Raw genomic sequence first — 16,603 nt, 5'->3', positions numbered from 1 at the left:
CATGAGCATATGTCCGATTGAGAAGGGATCTGTCGGGGGGGGGGGGGGGGGGGGGGGGGGAGAAGTTGAATGGTAGTAGATATCCCACCTAAAGAACATCTACTACCCATTTCTTTGCTCCAAATTTTTGCCACTTGGTCCACTGGCATCCCACTACCCGTGGCAATGGAGAGGGAGAGGCACCCACTCTACTGACGACCCCCTCTCCCCTTTCCTCTAGAGCCCTTCCCAGACTTGTAGGGGCAGGATTGAAAGGGACGATGTTGCTTCTTTGCCTTGGTTTGTGAGGGAGATTGAGAGACCCTCACAGACGTCAAACGCTTGGAAGATTTGACAGGCGAAAATCTTCTCGCCTGTTGCTGGGGAGGGGGAGGAGGCGGAGGAGGGCGTCATGAACAAGCCTCTGACTTAGATACCGCCTGATGGATTAGCCTATCTTTAGTATCTGCATGTCGTTGGTCGATCCTATCTTCTAATTCAGTCCTCAGAAACAGAAACTGCGAATCAAGGAGATCCCCATTCCTGAGAGCCGACAAAGACTCAAGAGTCCACTGAACCCGCCACCTTGGACAGTGCTGCGTCTCTCCTGGCCAGGAGCTGGTTGGCCCACAAGGTTGCACTAAGGTGGGCCAGGTATGAAATGGCTTTAGCACCGCACTGTAACAGTCCAGCAAGTGAAGAACTCACTATACCTCCCTCAGCCCTATCTGAAGCAATCCTGGCTATCGCAGTGGACCACAAATCCAGCCAGGAGACAGTCTGGACAATGGAAGCTGCAGTGATGAAAAAGATGGACCTTCCGACCTAACCTGCTCCAGGGTTAGACTAGGCTTAAGATGGATAACATCTGGGTTAAGGTGACAGGACATCAATGCACTACATTAGTGGAGTAGTTCTTCCTATGCCACACAAGAGGAGGAGGTAGAAACTTGGATGATCTATTGGAACGCAGAGAGCCATCTTGGTCCGACCCCAAAGCATTCACACGTTGCAAGACAGACTGAGCATGAACCGACAAGGGAAGCTCAAAAGAAGTCCTAGAATCTTGTCTGGTGCCAAGCAAGGCCTCTATACCTGTTGGGGTGATAGAAGACTGAGCCTGTGCCCTACCCTCAAGACTGTTGAACTTACAAATGAGATCAACAACCTCTGAGAGGGAAGACATAAACTCTTGAAGGTCTCCCTCATCTTGCTCTGGCAAAGGTGACTGACGACACAAAGAAGAAGGCTTGGCAGTATCCTCATCCTTCTGAAACATTGGTAAAGCTTCCCTAGGAAGTCTAGCATTCTGGTCATTATTGGTAGGAGTGTAGGGCCTAAAATCCAATGATCCTGAGACAGAAGGTTCCGGAACATCATCACGCAACGACACTTGTACATGGTCCCAGCTCAAACCATGTACAGGCTTGCGTGAGGAAGCATCTACATGATCGCAGGAAGGATCACGCACATGGACGTCAGACAAACCACATACGTGTTCATGGGAGGAATCACGTACGTGGACATGTGACGAGTTGAGTACACGTCCGTGAGGCGCCAACTGAGCAAGGTTCCAAGACAAATAACATCGCCAAAGAGAGCTACCTGAATGAGATCAACTTCTAAGGTTAAGGTCTCTTCCAGGAGAACAAGAAACATGTCTGCGGGCCAGGGATGCTTCACATTCCCAACCATCAACTACAGCTTGAGCCACCTTCGTATCTGCCACCTTCGACCTCTGAAGAGGGGTTAGTACATCTGATATCATCAGCACGTATATGCAAGGATGAGTCACGTCCGCATATAGAAGATGGAGAAACCCTCCTATCACTCTCAACACTCCTACTGTCACGAACACATACATGAAATGTAGAGACACAGCCGTGAAGAGAAGTCGACGATGTATTACCCGAACGTCTAAGAGATACACGGCCATGTATCAAAGACGGGAATGCCTTCCTTCCACGAACCCCACTGCCAACCTCACGAACACGAACATGTGATGGAGAAACACAACCATGTGGGGCAGATGGCAAAGCACTCCTCTCACTCGCACAAACATGGATATGCAAGGGAGAGACACGGTCGTGTGAGGCAGAAGACGATGCACTCCTTTTGCTCGCAGAAGACGAAGCCACAACTAACATGTTGGCAAGGCGGTGATGGAGAAGTAGGAGAAGTGAAACTCCCCTCTCTACGAGGTCTTTTACTAACAGGCGGAGGGGAAGAAACACTTCGTTTACGACACTCTCAGAGGCAGCAGAAAACTTCTCTCGAAAAACAGAGTCGAGCACCTCTTAACAACCACTTGAATTAAAGCCTCGGATGGCTCAGTGAGAGAAGAGGACATCACACCAGGAAATGATGACGTCATAATGACAAGAGGATGAATGGCCACCGCATCCGACATCACAGGCTGAGAGGACCCTGGGAGTGATGTCACAACATCCCTAAGGCCAGAGCTGGTTGATGGCCTTACTGGCAGAGCGATAAGGTGCGACCCAGAAAGCATCGATGAAGACAAAGGAGCTCCGCAAGGTAGCAGCACACAAGAGCCAACTTAGAGGAGACATGTGGGAGGCGAGACAGCTACAGGAGCCGGGGAAGGGGGATACGTGCCTCTAAGTAATGCAACAACAGACCATCCAAGGAAGGTGAACCCTGTAGACCAAGCAACACTCAAACAGCCGCCATCTTGGATGACTCCGAACCTGCAACTAAGAAATTAGATGGCAGAGCCTCCTCCCTCTCAGGAAGAGAATTAGAATCCAAGGGAGAAGGGACCACATTAAACATAACATCATCCTGAGGTACTCCTGATACTTCCATCGATGAGTCAGTGGAAGAAAAGGACGGCTACGGGGGTACACTGGAAGTAGCCACAGGGAGAGCGATTGACGAATCTTCCAGTTGAGGAGAAGAAAAACCCTCCCAAGAAGGAAGAGTCGATACCCAGCGATGTTCCCTCTTGTAAAACACTCACCACTGCGACTTAGGCCAGGGACGACATTCTGGGCAGGGATTAGCAATAGTACAATGATTTGCTCGGCACCTACTACAAGTCTTATGAGGATCTGTAACCGCAGACACCAGAAACCTTAAGCACATGACTTCCTCAAGGCCCAGGCACATGCAGTGACGAGGCAGTGAAAAGACTGAGGAATTCATAATAAACAGAACACTCACACACAAGCAGACTGAAAAAAAAGAAAGGAAACATGGGCACAAACAAGAGGCTTGGAAGGAGAACAAAAGCAATAGCGTCTACTCTCCAAGGCGGGTGAAGAAAAGACTGAAACATCACATAGTGCGATGCGTGGTCTCTGACAAGCTCTCACCTTGTACGTGCAGGAGTTGCCAGATCTCAGAGATTACTTGCAGTACAATCTTTGATTGTTTTAACCGGTTACCAGCTGGTGCTTGGAGATTATCCTATTGTTAAGACTGAAGGTTTGTTCCACATATGAACTATGATAAGTTTTGGTGTTACTGTATGCTGTATTTCACTCATAATACCAAAAATATATACAAATACAGGCAGTCCCCAGGTTACAACAGGGGTTCCGTTCTTGAGACGCGTCGTAAGCCAAAAATCATTGTAAGCCAGAACATTATAAAAAATCCTAAGAAAACCTTACTTTTAATACTTTGGGTGCATTCAAAACTATGTAAACTGCATTCTTATTACATTTTACATCAAAAAATCCTTCAAATATTGATTATTTTGCCTTTTTGGTGTCATATTTCTTGTGCTAGATCAGTGTTGTAGGCGTCGTAACCCTGGAAATAATTTCTGATGAATATAATTCAAAAGCGCCTTAACCTCGGAACGTCGTAAGCCGAACCCGTCGTAACCTGGGGACTGCCTGTATATAGACTGTGAAAAAAATAAATACCAAAAGTATACAATTTTCCACGTTAATCCCTACCACAATCCCAACCTTTACAGTGCATTGCACTGTAAAAATACCGCTTTGAGAGGTATCTACTCCAATAACAATGAGAGGGAAAAGAAAAGATTATCAGCAATCATGTGTGACTCAGACCACGTAGCAAACTGGATAAAAGCAGTTCCCTATGGATATATATTAAACATGGGGAGGATGGAAGAGGAGAGGCTTCTTGAACCAGATGTCAAAGGTTGAGTAGCAGAGCTGCACAGGATAGGAGGCAGGGTAAGTAAAGAAAGAAATTGTCTGTCAGCCACGGCCCATACCCAGAGTTTTTTTTTGGGGGGGGATTCATTTTTCCAAAACCTGGACCTTTTCTTCTACGAATGTCATTGCATACATAGGTAGTATATACAAGATGAATTACTTGAAAATGTCATTTTAGTTATATTAAGAAAAATTGGGTACCTATGTGGTCTATGCCCTTCTACCCGATTAGATGTTATTCAAAGAAAGGCTTTGATTGACAGAATTTTATTTATAATGTAGAAAAATTGCACCGAAATTCAAGATTATTTCTCCAGTTTTATTGATTAACATATTTATTATGTTAACAATAACATGCACATTAATTCCTTTGTTGTTATGTTATATACTTTACATTAATAAAATAAACAATAATTATTTATTACTTTGTAAGTACAGTTCAATGAAAAGGATAATCAGAAAATATAGACTTCCAGAAATTTTGGGGGCGTTGTTCGACCCCCCAAACTGGCCCCCTTGGTGCAGGTCTGCATGTAATTAATTCTATTTATAGGGCCCCAAAGATTATAGATTCAGTAGCGCTGCTCCTTGAAGATAATGGGATCCTTAAACAATATGCGAATACCAACACAAACTTGATTTCCTAACAACTTGGAAACTTTTACTTCTCCACATTCCCCAATTTCAGCTGAATGGTTCATCATGACTGCCACCTACTTGTTCATCAGTGGCCTTTGAAACACTAGTAGCACAGTAACATCATCTTTGCCCAGAGTCTCCCAATAGAAAGGAGCCATATGGCATTCAACTTAAAAGGCAGGACCTCACCTTAATATTACCCTGCCATTGCTAGCATAAAGGATAGGCAAGTTCCTCATCACATACCTCTGCTAGCACACTGAATATACTATATTACAGAAATGATATCTTATTTCATTGGTTGGATGAGAGGCGGACACACACACACTCTCTCTCTCTCTCTCTCTCTCTCTCTCTCTCTCTCTCTCTCTCTCTCTCTCTCTCTCTCTCTCTCTCTCTCCCTCTCTCTCTCCTGGATGAGTGATTCTAAATAATACTAATTCTCAAGAGCAGAATATTGGTGCCATCTATTCTAATTGGAAATTTCATTGTCCGATCTGGTCTCAGTTGTACCATCGGAGCTCTCGGAGTGAATAGGCTGTCTCTTCTTATCCTTTCTGATTTCAACGAGGATCTAGACAACTGATTCAACTTCTTTTTGGTCTTAGGTTTTTTATTGCCCTGTTCCCTTGACCTAAGTTTTTAGTGAGAAACCTCTCTCTGCCCCGGCAGACATGCAACCTCAATCCTCTAGTTTAAAGGATGAGAAATTTTTACATATCACACCGATTCCATATCCAGAGTAGACCTGAATTCCTCTTGGGAATCACAAACAGCATTTCTATGCTGATGCTCAGTGGGAAGTGAGTTATGCACTCTTGGGTTCATCTTTGATACTATTCATGCTTTACTTCCAAAATTCTGAAAATACTGCAAGTAGAATTTTCCCATCAAGGAAGTCTGCATGAATTGATGAGCCAAGGCAGTCATATCACCACCACCTGGTAGTACAGAAAGTATAGCAAGCTGAATTTCCTATTAGGGAATACTGCATTAACTGATGATCCAAGACAGTTGTATCATCAGTATAGAAAGTACAGCAAGCAGAATTTTCATATCAGGGAAGCCTGCATAAACTGATTGAGCCAAGACAGTCATAGAAGTTCCGAATAAATCACTCACCCCCTAAAAAGGTACAGAAATTTCTGATGGGGTTGTGCGGTATTGGGTTTACTTGTTATACAGAAAGGAAAATGGATTTATTAAAATTGATCTTTTTTCTGTTTTAGGACATCTTGGTGTCAATGACAGTTAATCAGATGTCATTGTGGAACCTCTATTACACCCTTTAAATACACAAGATTCAAGTATTTCATCAGGTTTATTAGGCTTCATGTCTGTGTTGTCTGGTATCTTAAGCTTTTGAAATGATTGTTCATGTGATAATTAATTAATTACAAGAACTGGAGTGAGTAATTCAACATTTCCTGACTATGAATGACAGCACAGCTAATTCAAGTTAAGTTTTAGAGTGATTGGCACAGTCTGTCACCTGTTGTAAGTCTCTCCCTCCTATGAATAGTTCTGATCATGGCAAAGTTGTAATCCTAACTGGAGAAACAAGTGGGATTTGATCTAGTTAAATAAGCTAAAAAAGCAAAAGAGAATGATAAAAGTATCGTTAGTTAATGTTATAATCATTGCTTAACCCTTAGGAGCTGGTAAAAAAATTAATATGCACCAACCCCCAAAATGGGGACACTCTTGAAGTAGGTCCAATTTCACAAGGAAAAAATCCTTCAAATGGAAAGTGGAAGATATGCAAATGCACATGCTGTAAGAAAAAATTCTAAACAATTTTCCCTACTTTCCACAAGAAGTTGAAAACTACTATATTTACATGCCCTTATGGAGTTTCTTTTACAAGCCATAAATTCATGTTTTTTCTAATAAATAAATTTTTTTTATTTGTAAAATTATAATCACAACTTACTCAATATTAAAACATATGAAGTAAATTCAGTAACAAATTCTGAGCATATTTGTTGTAAAAAATTTACATAAATTTACTGAGAATGACAATGCAGTAAATTTTTGGGACATCCATTTTTTTTAAACATTTCTTTGCAAAATCACATTTTAACAGACATACTATCATAAAAGATAAGAACTAAAACTAACAGAAACCCCTTGGTATACATATGTGAGCAAATTTATAAAAAGATGTCATGTGAGACAGAAAAACAGTACATCCTCATTTGAAGTCAAGACCATAACTAAGCTCTCAGCTGCCCAGTCTCGCATCTTAACCAGTCTAAACTTTGCCATTGGTGAATTTAAGGGCTATAGAAGTAATGGCACCTCTTTCCCGCTCGATTCCCTCATATCCATGGCGCGTAATATAGTTATTCACCGTGAGTCACTCCGTCGTCCACCCAAAACCTCTTATTGGTACTCATGTGAGAATGTCCACTCACTATGGGTTAAATGTTACGAAATTTCGTCTGAATATCCGTACATAGTTCCATACGGTTGCTTTAATTGTCAATTTAGCCACAACAGCTGGGTGGACCCTATCAGGGTCCCCTCAATACATGACTGTTGCATGGGAAAGGCAAGATTCTCATTTGTAGTATCTGTGTCTCATGTAAAGCAGAAGACTGTTCCCTAGATCTTACGGATTCAAAAGGGTATTTAGCAGCTATATCACTTCATATCAGGTATCATGATCTCTTTCCAAAAAAAAGGCTCTTCTCCATCAGAGGAGTTGAAGTGGGAGTTCCTGGAATCCATTGCTTTTGGCTATTGGCCCAAATGTGGATTCTACTCAGAGAGGTCTGCCAGAACAATATATACAGTAGTTTCCTTCTTCTGTATTCCTATTGTAACTCATTAAGGCAGCTTAAAATTATCTTTCATTATTTATTAACCTTGCTGCCAAAAGCATGTGGCCTACATATTTCACACATGTCCAGCCAGCAACCAATTTCTCCTTTATTCCTTCAGGGCCTGCTTCATGGCAGGTAGCTGCAAGCTATCTCCACAGGGGAAAAGCAGACTGAGCAATTCGCTGTGGGACAGGTAATGTGTAGGTCCTGTGCAATAGTAGCCCAGCAGTGATAAAAGAAACAAGTGTTTCATAAAAACTACATAGTGTTAGCTACCTATATCACTGTATAGGGCCCAAATACATGTCCATAGTATGATGTAAGGAAACATGATCAATGGGTCATATCCATAAAATAATAGTAATGTATCACAATATTAATTCAAAATTTCTTCAACAGCATTACCTTAAAAGATTTACTCACAAATGCTTCTCAACTCAATTACAACAAAACTAAATGGATATCCATACTGTATATTTCTACACATTTTATCAAATTTGATTACCCTGTCTATTCCAAAGCACCAGGTAAAGGACTATGTAGCCTATGGGCTATGTTAGTTGATACACAAATAAAATAAATAATTATTGGAATTATCATATCTAAAATATATAAAGATCACCATCACAACAATTTTCTCAACACCTGTGATGTCACTACTGGCAAAGTAATACCCGTTGGAAGTAGATACGCATGAATGTATGTATTCCTTTTAACACTAAAAAGAACTCTCTTATTAAGGATAACTGGGGAACCCTCAATTCACAAAACCATTTTGATTACAAGATACTCTAAAGGAAATAATGGCTTTGAATATGCAACAATGCTCTTAAGTCAAGCACAATTGCGAACTATGACCACATCTATGTTTCACAAACAAGAAGTTAAGCTAACTGATTTAACCTTTCAGTAACTGCAAATTATCTATCAATGTTAAAAGGGTCACTGCTTAATAAATATCAATAACAAAATTGTCGAATATTATTGCCTTAATGCTAATTCTCACTATTTTAAACAAGGAAAACAGCAAGGCAATTACAGCGTAGCCTAGAGATCTACTCATAACTTCTTGCCTTGCACGAGGCCTACTGGCTCCTAATTTAAACAAATATAGGCCTGCCCATTAAACTTTAAAAGAACTAAATTTTTTTACTGGGTCTTAAAAATAACTACTTAGCTTAACTGGTGTTAATATGAATGAAATGTGTAGTCGAACACGATTTCCAGAGCACAACCTAGGGACTAGTGAACTCTTGGATACAACAAAGTGTAGTAAAGATGGCCAAATTATGCTGTCACATCTGTGTGAGTGAGACATAGAGCCAAGGTGGTACTTTTAGGACAAAAGATAGAGCCTCCTCTCCTGAGTCCTTTATTTTCTATCATTGTGCCAACAAGCACTATTCTGGGTGAGACCAACTACAAATGAATTCTTCTTTTGTAATTGGTTGGTCTGTCTTATGGATCCGTGGGGGGGACCATGAGAGTATAACTCCTTTGAGGAGAAACAGCAATTACCAGTAATAGGTTGTTCATATGTAAAAACCTATTTTTTGTCTGTCGCAAAAGTTTCATTTCGAGTTATTAATAAAATTTGTACTAAATCCCCCTGACAGTGATTTAACATGTCATTCTTCCTAGAATAGTTGCTAGAGACTTTCCACACTGCCTATTCACACCATTACACTTCAAAAATATGTACAACCATAATTTAACCACTACTCACCTGACATACCACACAGGCCTCTTCAATAGGGACGTCATCATTATCTATGTCATAATTTCCTTTTTCATCATCAGTTGCATCTCCAGTAGGTTCCCAGTCGCTACTGGAGTTGTGACCTTGTGTGTAGAGGGCCTGGAACATATATATCTTTGTTAAACTTTCTTTTGACCATGAAAAAACATTATGACATTGTTCCATCTTAGACAACAGCCAAGCATTAACCCTTCCTTGACAGGTAAACTTTGAGGTCGGCCAATTTACAAAAAAAAACACAACCCCTTGTGAGGCCTCTTTTACAAAACAACTGGAAATTTTACCAACTTATATATGTTTTTTCTAATTAATAATTTGATTTTATTTTGTAAAATTATAATTACTGCTCACATAATATCAAAACAGATACGAAATAAAATCAGTAACAAATTCTCAGCATATTTGTTGAAAAATATTTACTTAAATTTACCGAGAACGAAGATTCAGTAACTTTTTTTTTTACTTTTACTGTTTTTTCTAATATTTCTTTGCACTTTTCTTTGTAAAATTACACTTAAAACCAACATACTATTGGAAAAGACAAGAACAAAAACCAACAGCATCCCCTTAGTATATTTACGAAAAAATTTACAAAAATACGTAACGTGAGACAGAGACGTAGTACATTCCCCCTTGAAGTTACATGCAGAACTGAGTCCTGACATGCCTGATTCATGGTTTTGGCCAGAGCAAAAGTTGCCATTAGTGAATTTATGGCCTATGGAAGTATATTGGCACATCTTACACACCCAATTCTTTCCATATCAATGGCGCTTAATATTGTTTATCTAAAGGTTCAATCCGTTCACCACCCTAAACCTGTTATTACTACACCCAAGGACCAATCCATCCATTAAGGGTTAAGCTATTATCATAGATAACCTAGAAAGATTATTTTTATATAAAGCACACTCAAGGAGTATTTTACAATCAAAAAGCAACATTTGCCCTACAATAAAACACTTCACTCCTCGTTCCTCTAATATTATGCAATATTGATGACTCTAGTCACATGCAGTCTTCTTTCATATCAGAATTTACTCTCCCTTTTTCTTAAAGACAATCTATGGCTCTTGGCCATTTTTTTTTTTACCTTGGCCTTTGTGTGTATCACATTAGTCCATAATTTTGAAATATTTCCATCTAAAGTGGAATTACAGAAGAGAATTTATTAAATGATTTCAAATTTGGTGAAATTACAGAACATGCTTTCTCAGCAAACATAATTGCTCGGCATGCCAGAGTTAAGTATAAAGCTAACAGCTCTATAAAGCATGTTTTGACATAAGAAAAACCTATTTTTGGTGGTTGCTGCCGAGTCCTCAAGGAGTACCCTTTCCATGGTCTATCCAGAGTTCCATGGTGACCAGACTAATGTCAAAGAATTCTCTTTACTGGTCTTATGGCTGATAATGTGTTGTAATGATAAACATTATAACACATGAAAGAGTATAAATGGAATCAGGATAAGAGGGCACTTTCTATTATCCTCAGCAAGCACTAATGCCCAGTTTTCCTACTACGTAAAATTCGCAAGAAGAAGAAGTGGTTGTGCACATAAGCACCGTCACATTGTTTGCATACAACCAAAATCCGACAAAGATGCCATTCCTTTCTGTTGGTCAATGTAGGATGATGCCATACCCAAAACCCGTGTCTTTTCATCAAGGAAGTGGGAGGGTTTTGAGGACTCAGCAGTTACTACCAAAAATTGGTTTTTCCTATGCCAAAACCTGTTTTTTGATAGTGTAGATGCTGTCTCATCCTCACAGAACTTTACAAAGAAATTGACAGGTGACAAAAAGCTCTTGGATTCTGATCATAACAACCCAAAAACATTTTTGGTCCAAGGTCAGGTCAAGCCACTAGTTTCAAGGCCCCATTCTTTATTCCAAATACATTTGGGTAGGAAGCAAAGAACAAGAAACCAAGTGAAAGCTTACGTTTTTTAGGGTCAAGTTCTATGGTGACTTACCTAAGCATGCTAGATATTGTCAAACCCTCCCCAACGATAATTAGCTTACTCGCCAGTTGGGAAGACCTGTGGTTTGATGCTGTAGTGCCTATGGGTCCAGAATATCCATGTCACCAATCGATTCACAGTGTAGTCAAATTAGTTCGAGCTTGTGGCAAGTGTTGCTAGTGTAGGAAAAAAAACGGACCTTTCGGGATGTCTGCCATGACCTCTAAGTTAACCTTAAGTGCATGAACTGGTCATAATGTTATGTCTGCTAATTCTAGTTACTTCAAATAGGAGATTTCCTTCTTAAAGGAGTCCTATTCTTGGGCAGGAATGACAGACCAGAGGACAATAAAAATTGATTGTCAGCTCTTTGCTTGATGTATTGTCCCCATCTACGTGAGCCCAGTTTGGTAATACATACTAGCCCCTGATGCTGATGCAATCAAGAATACTATTACATACTGTAGCTTGTGAGTTGTGGTTGTCCCCATGGTTTGTATCAGGTCCACTGAATTGCAGGGCTGATTGAAATCTAAGCACCTTATTCAGGGACCAAGTAACTGGAACCCTTCTAGAGTAGTGCAAAGGACCGCAGAAGGGAAGTGACAACTCCTATACAAGAGTCAAATCATGAAATCATAAATCAAAGATCCTGTTAATGTTGCCTTGTATTCTAAGATTGCTGTAACTGCAAGGCGTTGGTCTTCAAAAGGGATAAGAAATTTTAAAATTTGTTTCCCTAGAATTTTTACTGGGCTCTCGGTGTGGATATAATGTAACTATCTTTTGTACATACTGGTATTGCCAGATATATGAAGTCTGTAATTTTTGCACTAGGTACCTAGCAATTTTGGGCAGGTAATTTTCACAGTATAGATAATAATACTAAATCCACTATGAAGGTATTTGCTTAGAAAGGAGGATCCCTAAAACTACTTTCCCTCCTACTAACTGGGATAAAACAATGGGCAGTTTTGGAATTTATCTCTTCTCCCATTATTAAATTAATAGGAACCAATGCCTGTTTGGCCAGTTTGGGGCTATAAGTAAGCTGTTCCTTGGTAGGTTGGGAGTTTGCTCAACACCCTTGAATTCTGGAACTATAAAAGAAAGGGTATATCGTCCTCCATTTGTTCCAGTCTTGTAGGAAGGCATCTCTTGCTGTTGCTTGCCTGGCAGTTTGTGATTCTCATATGTGGCAAGCAGGTCCACTTCCATTTGTGGAAGCATCTTGGCTACTTTCTGAAAGAGTGGTTGTCCAGTTCCACTCTGCTGAGGCTGTCATTTTCCTTGATAGGGAATCAAGGAAGTCTACTATTACATTGCAGACAAGTACCACGTCCGTTCTTGACCCATCAAAGGATGGCTAGCATTACCATATTGAGAGGAGGTGAGTATCATCCCAACCTCTTAGGGTATAACATTGCAGTCATGCTGTCTAGAAACAACTAAATGTCTCTCTTCTGGAAGTTTGAGTTTTTTGAGAGAGAAAAAGACAGCCATCAACTCAAGGAAATTGATACGACAATTCCTCCGAGTAGCTGAACACCTCCCTGCCGCCTGATGCTCCTCCCAACCTGTCAACAAGGTGCATCTGTGTGTATTATCATTCATACAGACTGAGGAGTCAGGGTGACCTGTATCGCCAGAGATTCCTTCCATTTCTTCCAAGATCAGGGCCAAAGTATCTCCCCAATTTTTCAATCTTTTGGTGATGTCGGTCTCACATCTGTTGCAGGCAACAGCTAGAATTCGTTCACATTCATTTGTTGTAATCCAAGTATTGGATCTATTATTGCTGCAAATTGCAACAAGCCTGTCTTATATCTTATTTGCCTTTTGGAAGCTCTGGGCAGTGCAAGGCACATTTAGAGGTCTTGCCTCATTCGGTTTTGAGTATGATGGGAAGAAAGGAGAGACATCGAGTCGTGAAAAGTATCCCAACATAGTCCCAGCTACTGAAAGTGTCTGCTGGGTGTGAGGTGGGATTTTGCCAATTTATCAAAACCTTTTGACTGTAGTCAGCTGACCACTGCTCTTAGGTTTTTCAAGTACAGTTGTCTAGGTGGGCTATTATAGTTGTATTTCTGATCTCTCAAAGAACTACCGTTACTAACTTTGTCAAATCTTAGGGCAATGTTTAGCCCACAGGGCATAGCTTTGAAGCTGTATATATCTTTCCCTATCCGGAGCCTTAGGAAGGGACGGAAGGGAATGACGACAGGGATGTGCCAGTATGCATCTTTCAAATCTAAGTCCCTTTTAGAACAATTGAATGCACTCGACCAACAGTATTTACTTGGAAAATATGGCAAACAGTGTGCTTGTTCAATGTTGTTAGGTCTAGGATTACTCTTTGTTTGGAGGAATCCTTTTTCGGGACACATAGAGAGACATGCTTGATGAAAAATATCCACATGTTCCACAATGGTTCCTATTAACAGGGACTTTCTGTATGCAACATTCCAAAGAGGGGTCTTGTTTTTGGAAGAACTCATTTACAAGAGGGGGAGGGGTGAGACAGTTTCCACCCCAGCCCATTTAAAATTAGTGCTGTGTCCCCATAAGGAAGACTTCAATTGCCTCTGATATCATTGAAGTTGACCCCAATCACACCATTCCCATTGGTATTCACCTCTTCCTCTACCTCTGCCCTTGATAGGCATTCCATTTGTTGTTTTTCTACTTCCTATAAGAGGGCCTTTGGACCTTGTGAAAAAATGTTCTTTCTGTTGTTGTTGTCCTTTTGTGAAGCATTACCCTATTTGAAAACCTACCTGTTCTTTGAGGAAAAAACCTTTTGGGGTGACTGAAGGCTTACCTTTTTAAGCAAGCCTTTTTGGGTTGGGTAAGGGGATGTTTTGGACTTTTGTTTCCTAAATTCCCATTTTTCCCAAAAGACAGTACTCTCATACAATTCTGTTGGTGGGCTTGCTCGCTAGGTTTTTAACCACAACAGACTCCTCAACAGGTCGTTACATAAAGGGTTATGATGTAATAGTAAAGTTACATTGGGAAGTGACTAGTTGGATCCCTCCATTTGCACTTTAATCCACCACTCTAGCAAGTCATAGGATGCTTGCCACAGGGTTCTTTTAACCACAACAGCAGCAACTGTTCTGAAACATTTTGGAAGACTTTTGATGGCAACTTCCAGCAATGTATAGTTACAATACTAAAGAGGTGGATCCAAGTACGAAATTCTGCCGAGGCTGTCGTCGCTGAGATTCTTCTCACAAGGGTCCTAAATTGTTCTGTAGCTATAAATAAAGGAGGCTTTTCCATTCAGAAGGGAGCTGTAGTGTTGCCCATTATTTGATAGTTTTTTCCGAAACTGGGATGATCGAGACAAATGGTTTTAATTCTGTCATTATCTCTAGTCTTTTAATCACTGCAAAATTCTGAAAATCTGTCTTTACAAGATTAATCATTTTAAAAATAAAGGGACAGACAGCTGGAACTCTTTGATAAGCAAATTTGGTCCCAATAAAGGGTGTCTTCTATTGCTTTAATGTTATAGACACAGGTAAGAAAACCATTTCTGTTTCATTAATTAGATATTTACTATTGGGACAGAAAATGTGCACTGATGTGTCTAACCAAGGATCTTAACCCTTTAACGCCAATTGGACGTATTAAATGCCAATATAAATTGTCTGTTGGGTGCTGATTGGATGTATGGTACGTCGATATAAAAAAGTTTTTTTTTAAATTCACAGAAAAATAGTTATAGGCCTACTAGGCGAAAACTTTTGAATCACGCGCCTTGGGGGATGCTGGGAGCTCACGGATCGAGGCGTTGTTTTGTTTACAATCGTTATCCAGGTGCGCAAGCGCGAATTTCTTCTCGCACTAAAAAGTATCAGCGACACATTTCAGAAATTATTTTGTCAATTTGACATAATTTTTGCACCATTTTATATTAGCCGTTACATGGAGTATTATATATGAAAATGTGCTAAATTTCATGTAGAATACAACAAAAAACAACCAATGGTTGTAGCTTTTATCAGTTTTGAAATATTTTCATAAGTGCCAAAATTTCAACCTACGGTCAACTTTGACTCTACCAAAATGGTCAAAAAACGCAATTGTCAGCTAAAACTCTTATTTTCTAGTAATATTCAATCATTTACCTTCATTTTGCAACAAATTGGAAGTCTCTAGCACAATATTTTGATTTATGGTCAATTTATGAAAAAAACTTTTTCCTTACGTCCACGCAGTAACTCTTCCGAAAAAATCATAAAATTTTTCGTCCAATTGTCGTAATGTTTGCACCATTTTAAATTAGCCGTTACATAAAGTTTTATATATGGAAATGTGTGCAATTTCATGTAGAATACAACTAAAACCAACCCATGGTTGTAGCTTTTATCAGTTTTGAAATATTTTCATATAAATTGGAAGTCTCTAGCACAATATTTCGATTTATGGTCAATTTATGAAAAAAAAAAAATTCCTTTCGTCCGTGCAGTAACTCTTCCGAAAAAAATCATAAATTTTTTTGTCAGATTGTCGTAATGTTTGCACCATTAGCCGTTACATAAAGTTTTATATATGAAAATGCGTGCAATTTCATGTAGAATACAACAAAAAACAATTCATGGTTGTAGTTTTTATCAGTTTTGAAATATTTTCATATAAATAACGATAAGTGCCAAAATTTCAACCTCCGGTCAACTTTGACTCTACCAAAATGGTCGAAAAAAGCAATTGTAAGCTAAAACTCTTATATTCTAGTAATATTCAATCATTTACCTTTATTTTGCAACAAATTGGAAGTCTCTAGCACAATATTTCGATTTATGGTGAATTTATGAAAAAACTTTTTCCTTACATTCGCGCAGTAACTCTTCCGAAAAAATCATAAATTTTTTCGTCCGATTTTCGTAATGTTTGTACCATTTTAAATTAGCCGTTACATAAAATTTTATATATGGAAATGTGAGCAATTTCATGTAGAATACAACAATAAAGCACCCATGGTTGTAGCTTTTATCAGTTTTGAAATACTTTCATATAAATGACGATAAGTGCCAAAATTTCAACTTTCGGTCAACTTTGACTTGACCGAAATGGTTAAAAAACGCAATTGTAAGTTAAAAATGATATTGTTATGATACAATAAAGTTTGTTCATACTTACCTGGCAGATATATATAGCTGTATTTTCTGAAGTCCGACAGAATTTTAAAAACTTCCGACACACGCTAGTGGTCGGCCGAGGTGGTTAGTACCCATTCCCGCCGCTGGGAGGCGGGTATCAGGAACCATTT

General features: G+C 39.6%; 2 protein-coding genes across 2 annotated transcripts in view; one reads left to right on the top strand and one right to left on the bottom strand.

The window, feature by feature from the left end:
- LOC135221162 (cell growth regulator with RING finger domain protein 1-like) overlaps positions 1-16,603 on the top strand; it is a 188,235-nt gene that overhangs the window by 44,097 nt on the left and 127,535 nt on the right.
- The window catches only part of LOC135221378 (cell growth regulator with RING finger domain protein 1-like), a 78,264-nt gene that overhangs the window by 10,194 nt on the left and 51,467 nt on the right, over positions 1-16,603 (bottom strand). Inside the window, exon 4 of the mRNA XM_064259177.1 lies at positions 9,330-9,461. Within this exon, the coding sequence (XP_064115247.1) occupies positions 9,330-9,461 (132 nt within the window). The remainder of the gene's footprint in view (positions 1-9,329; positions 9,462-16,603) is intronic.

Source organism: Macrobrachium nipponense, chromosome 2 (genome assembly GCF_015104395.2).
Source record: "Macrobrachium nipponense isolate FS-2020 chromosome 2, ASM1510439v2, whole genome shotgun sequence".
In the NCBI taxonomy this organism is placed as follows: Eukaryota; Metazoa; Arthropoda; class Malacostraca; order Decapoda; family Palaemonidae; genus Macrobrachium; species Macrobrachium nipponense.
Note: the sequence above shows the minus strand (reverse complement) of the source record. Positions and strands in the feature narration are given on the sequence as shown.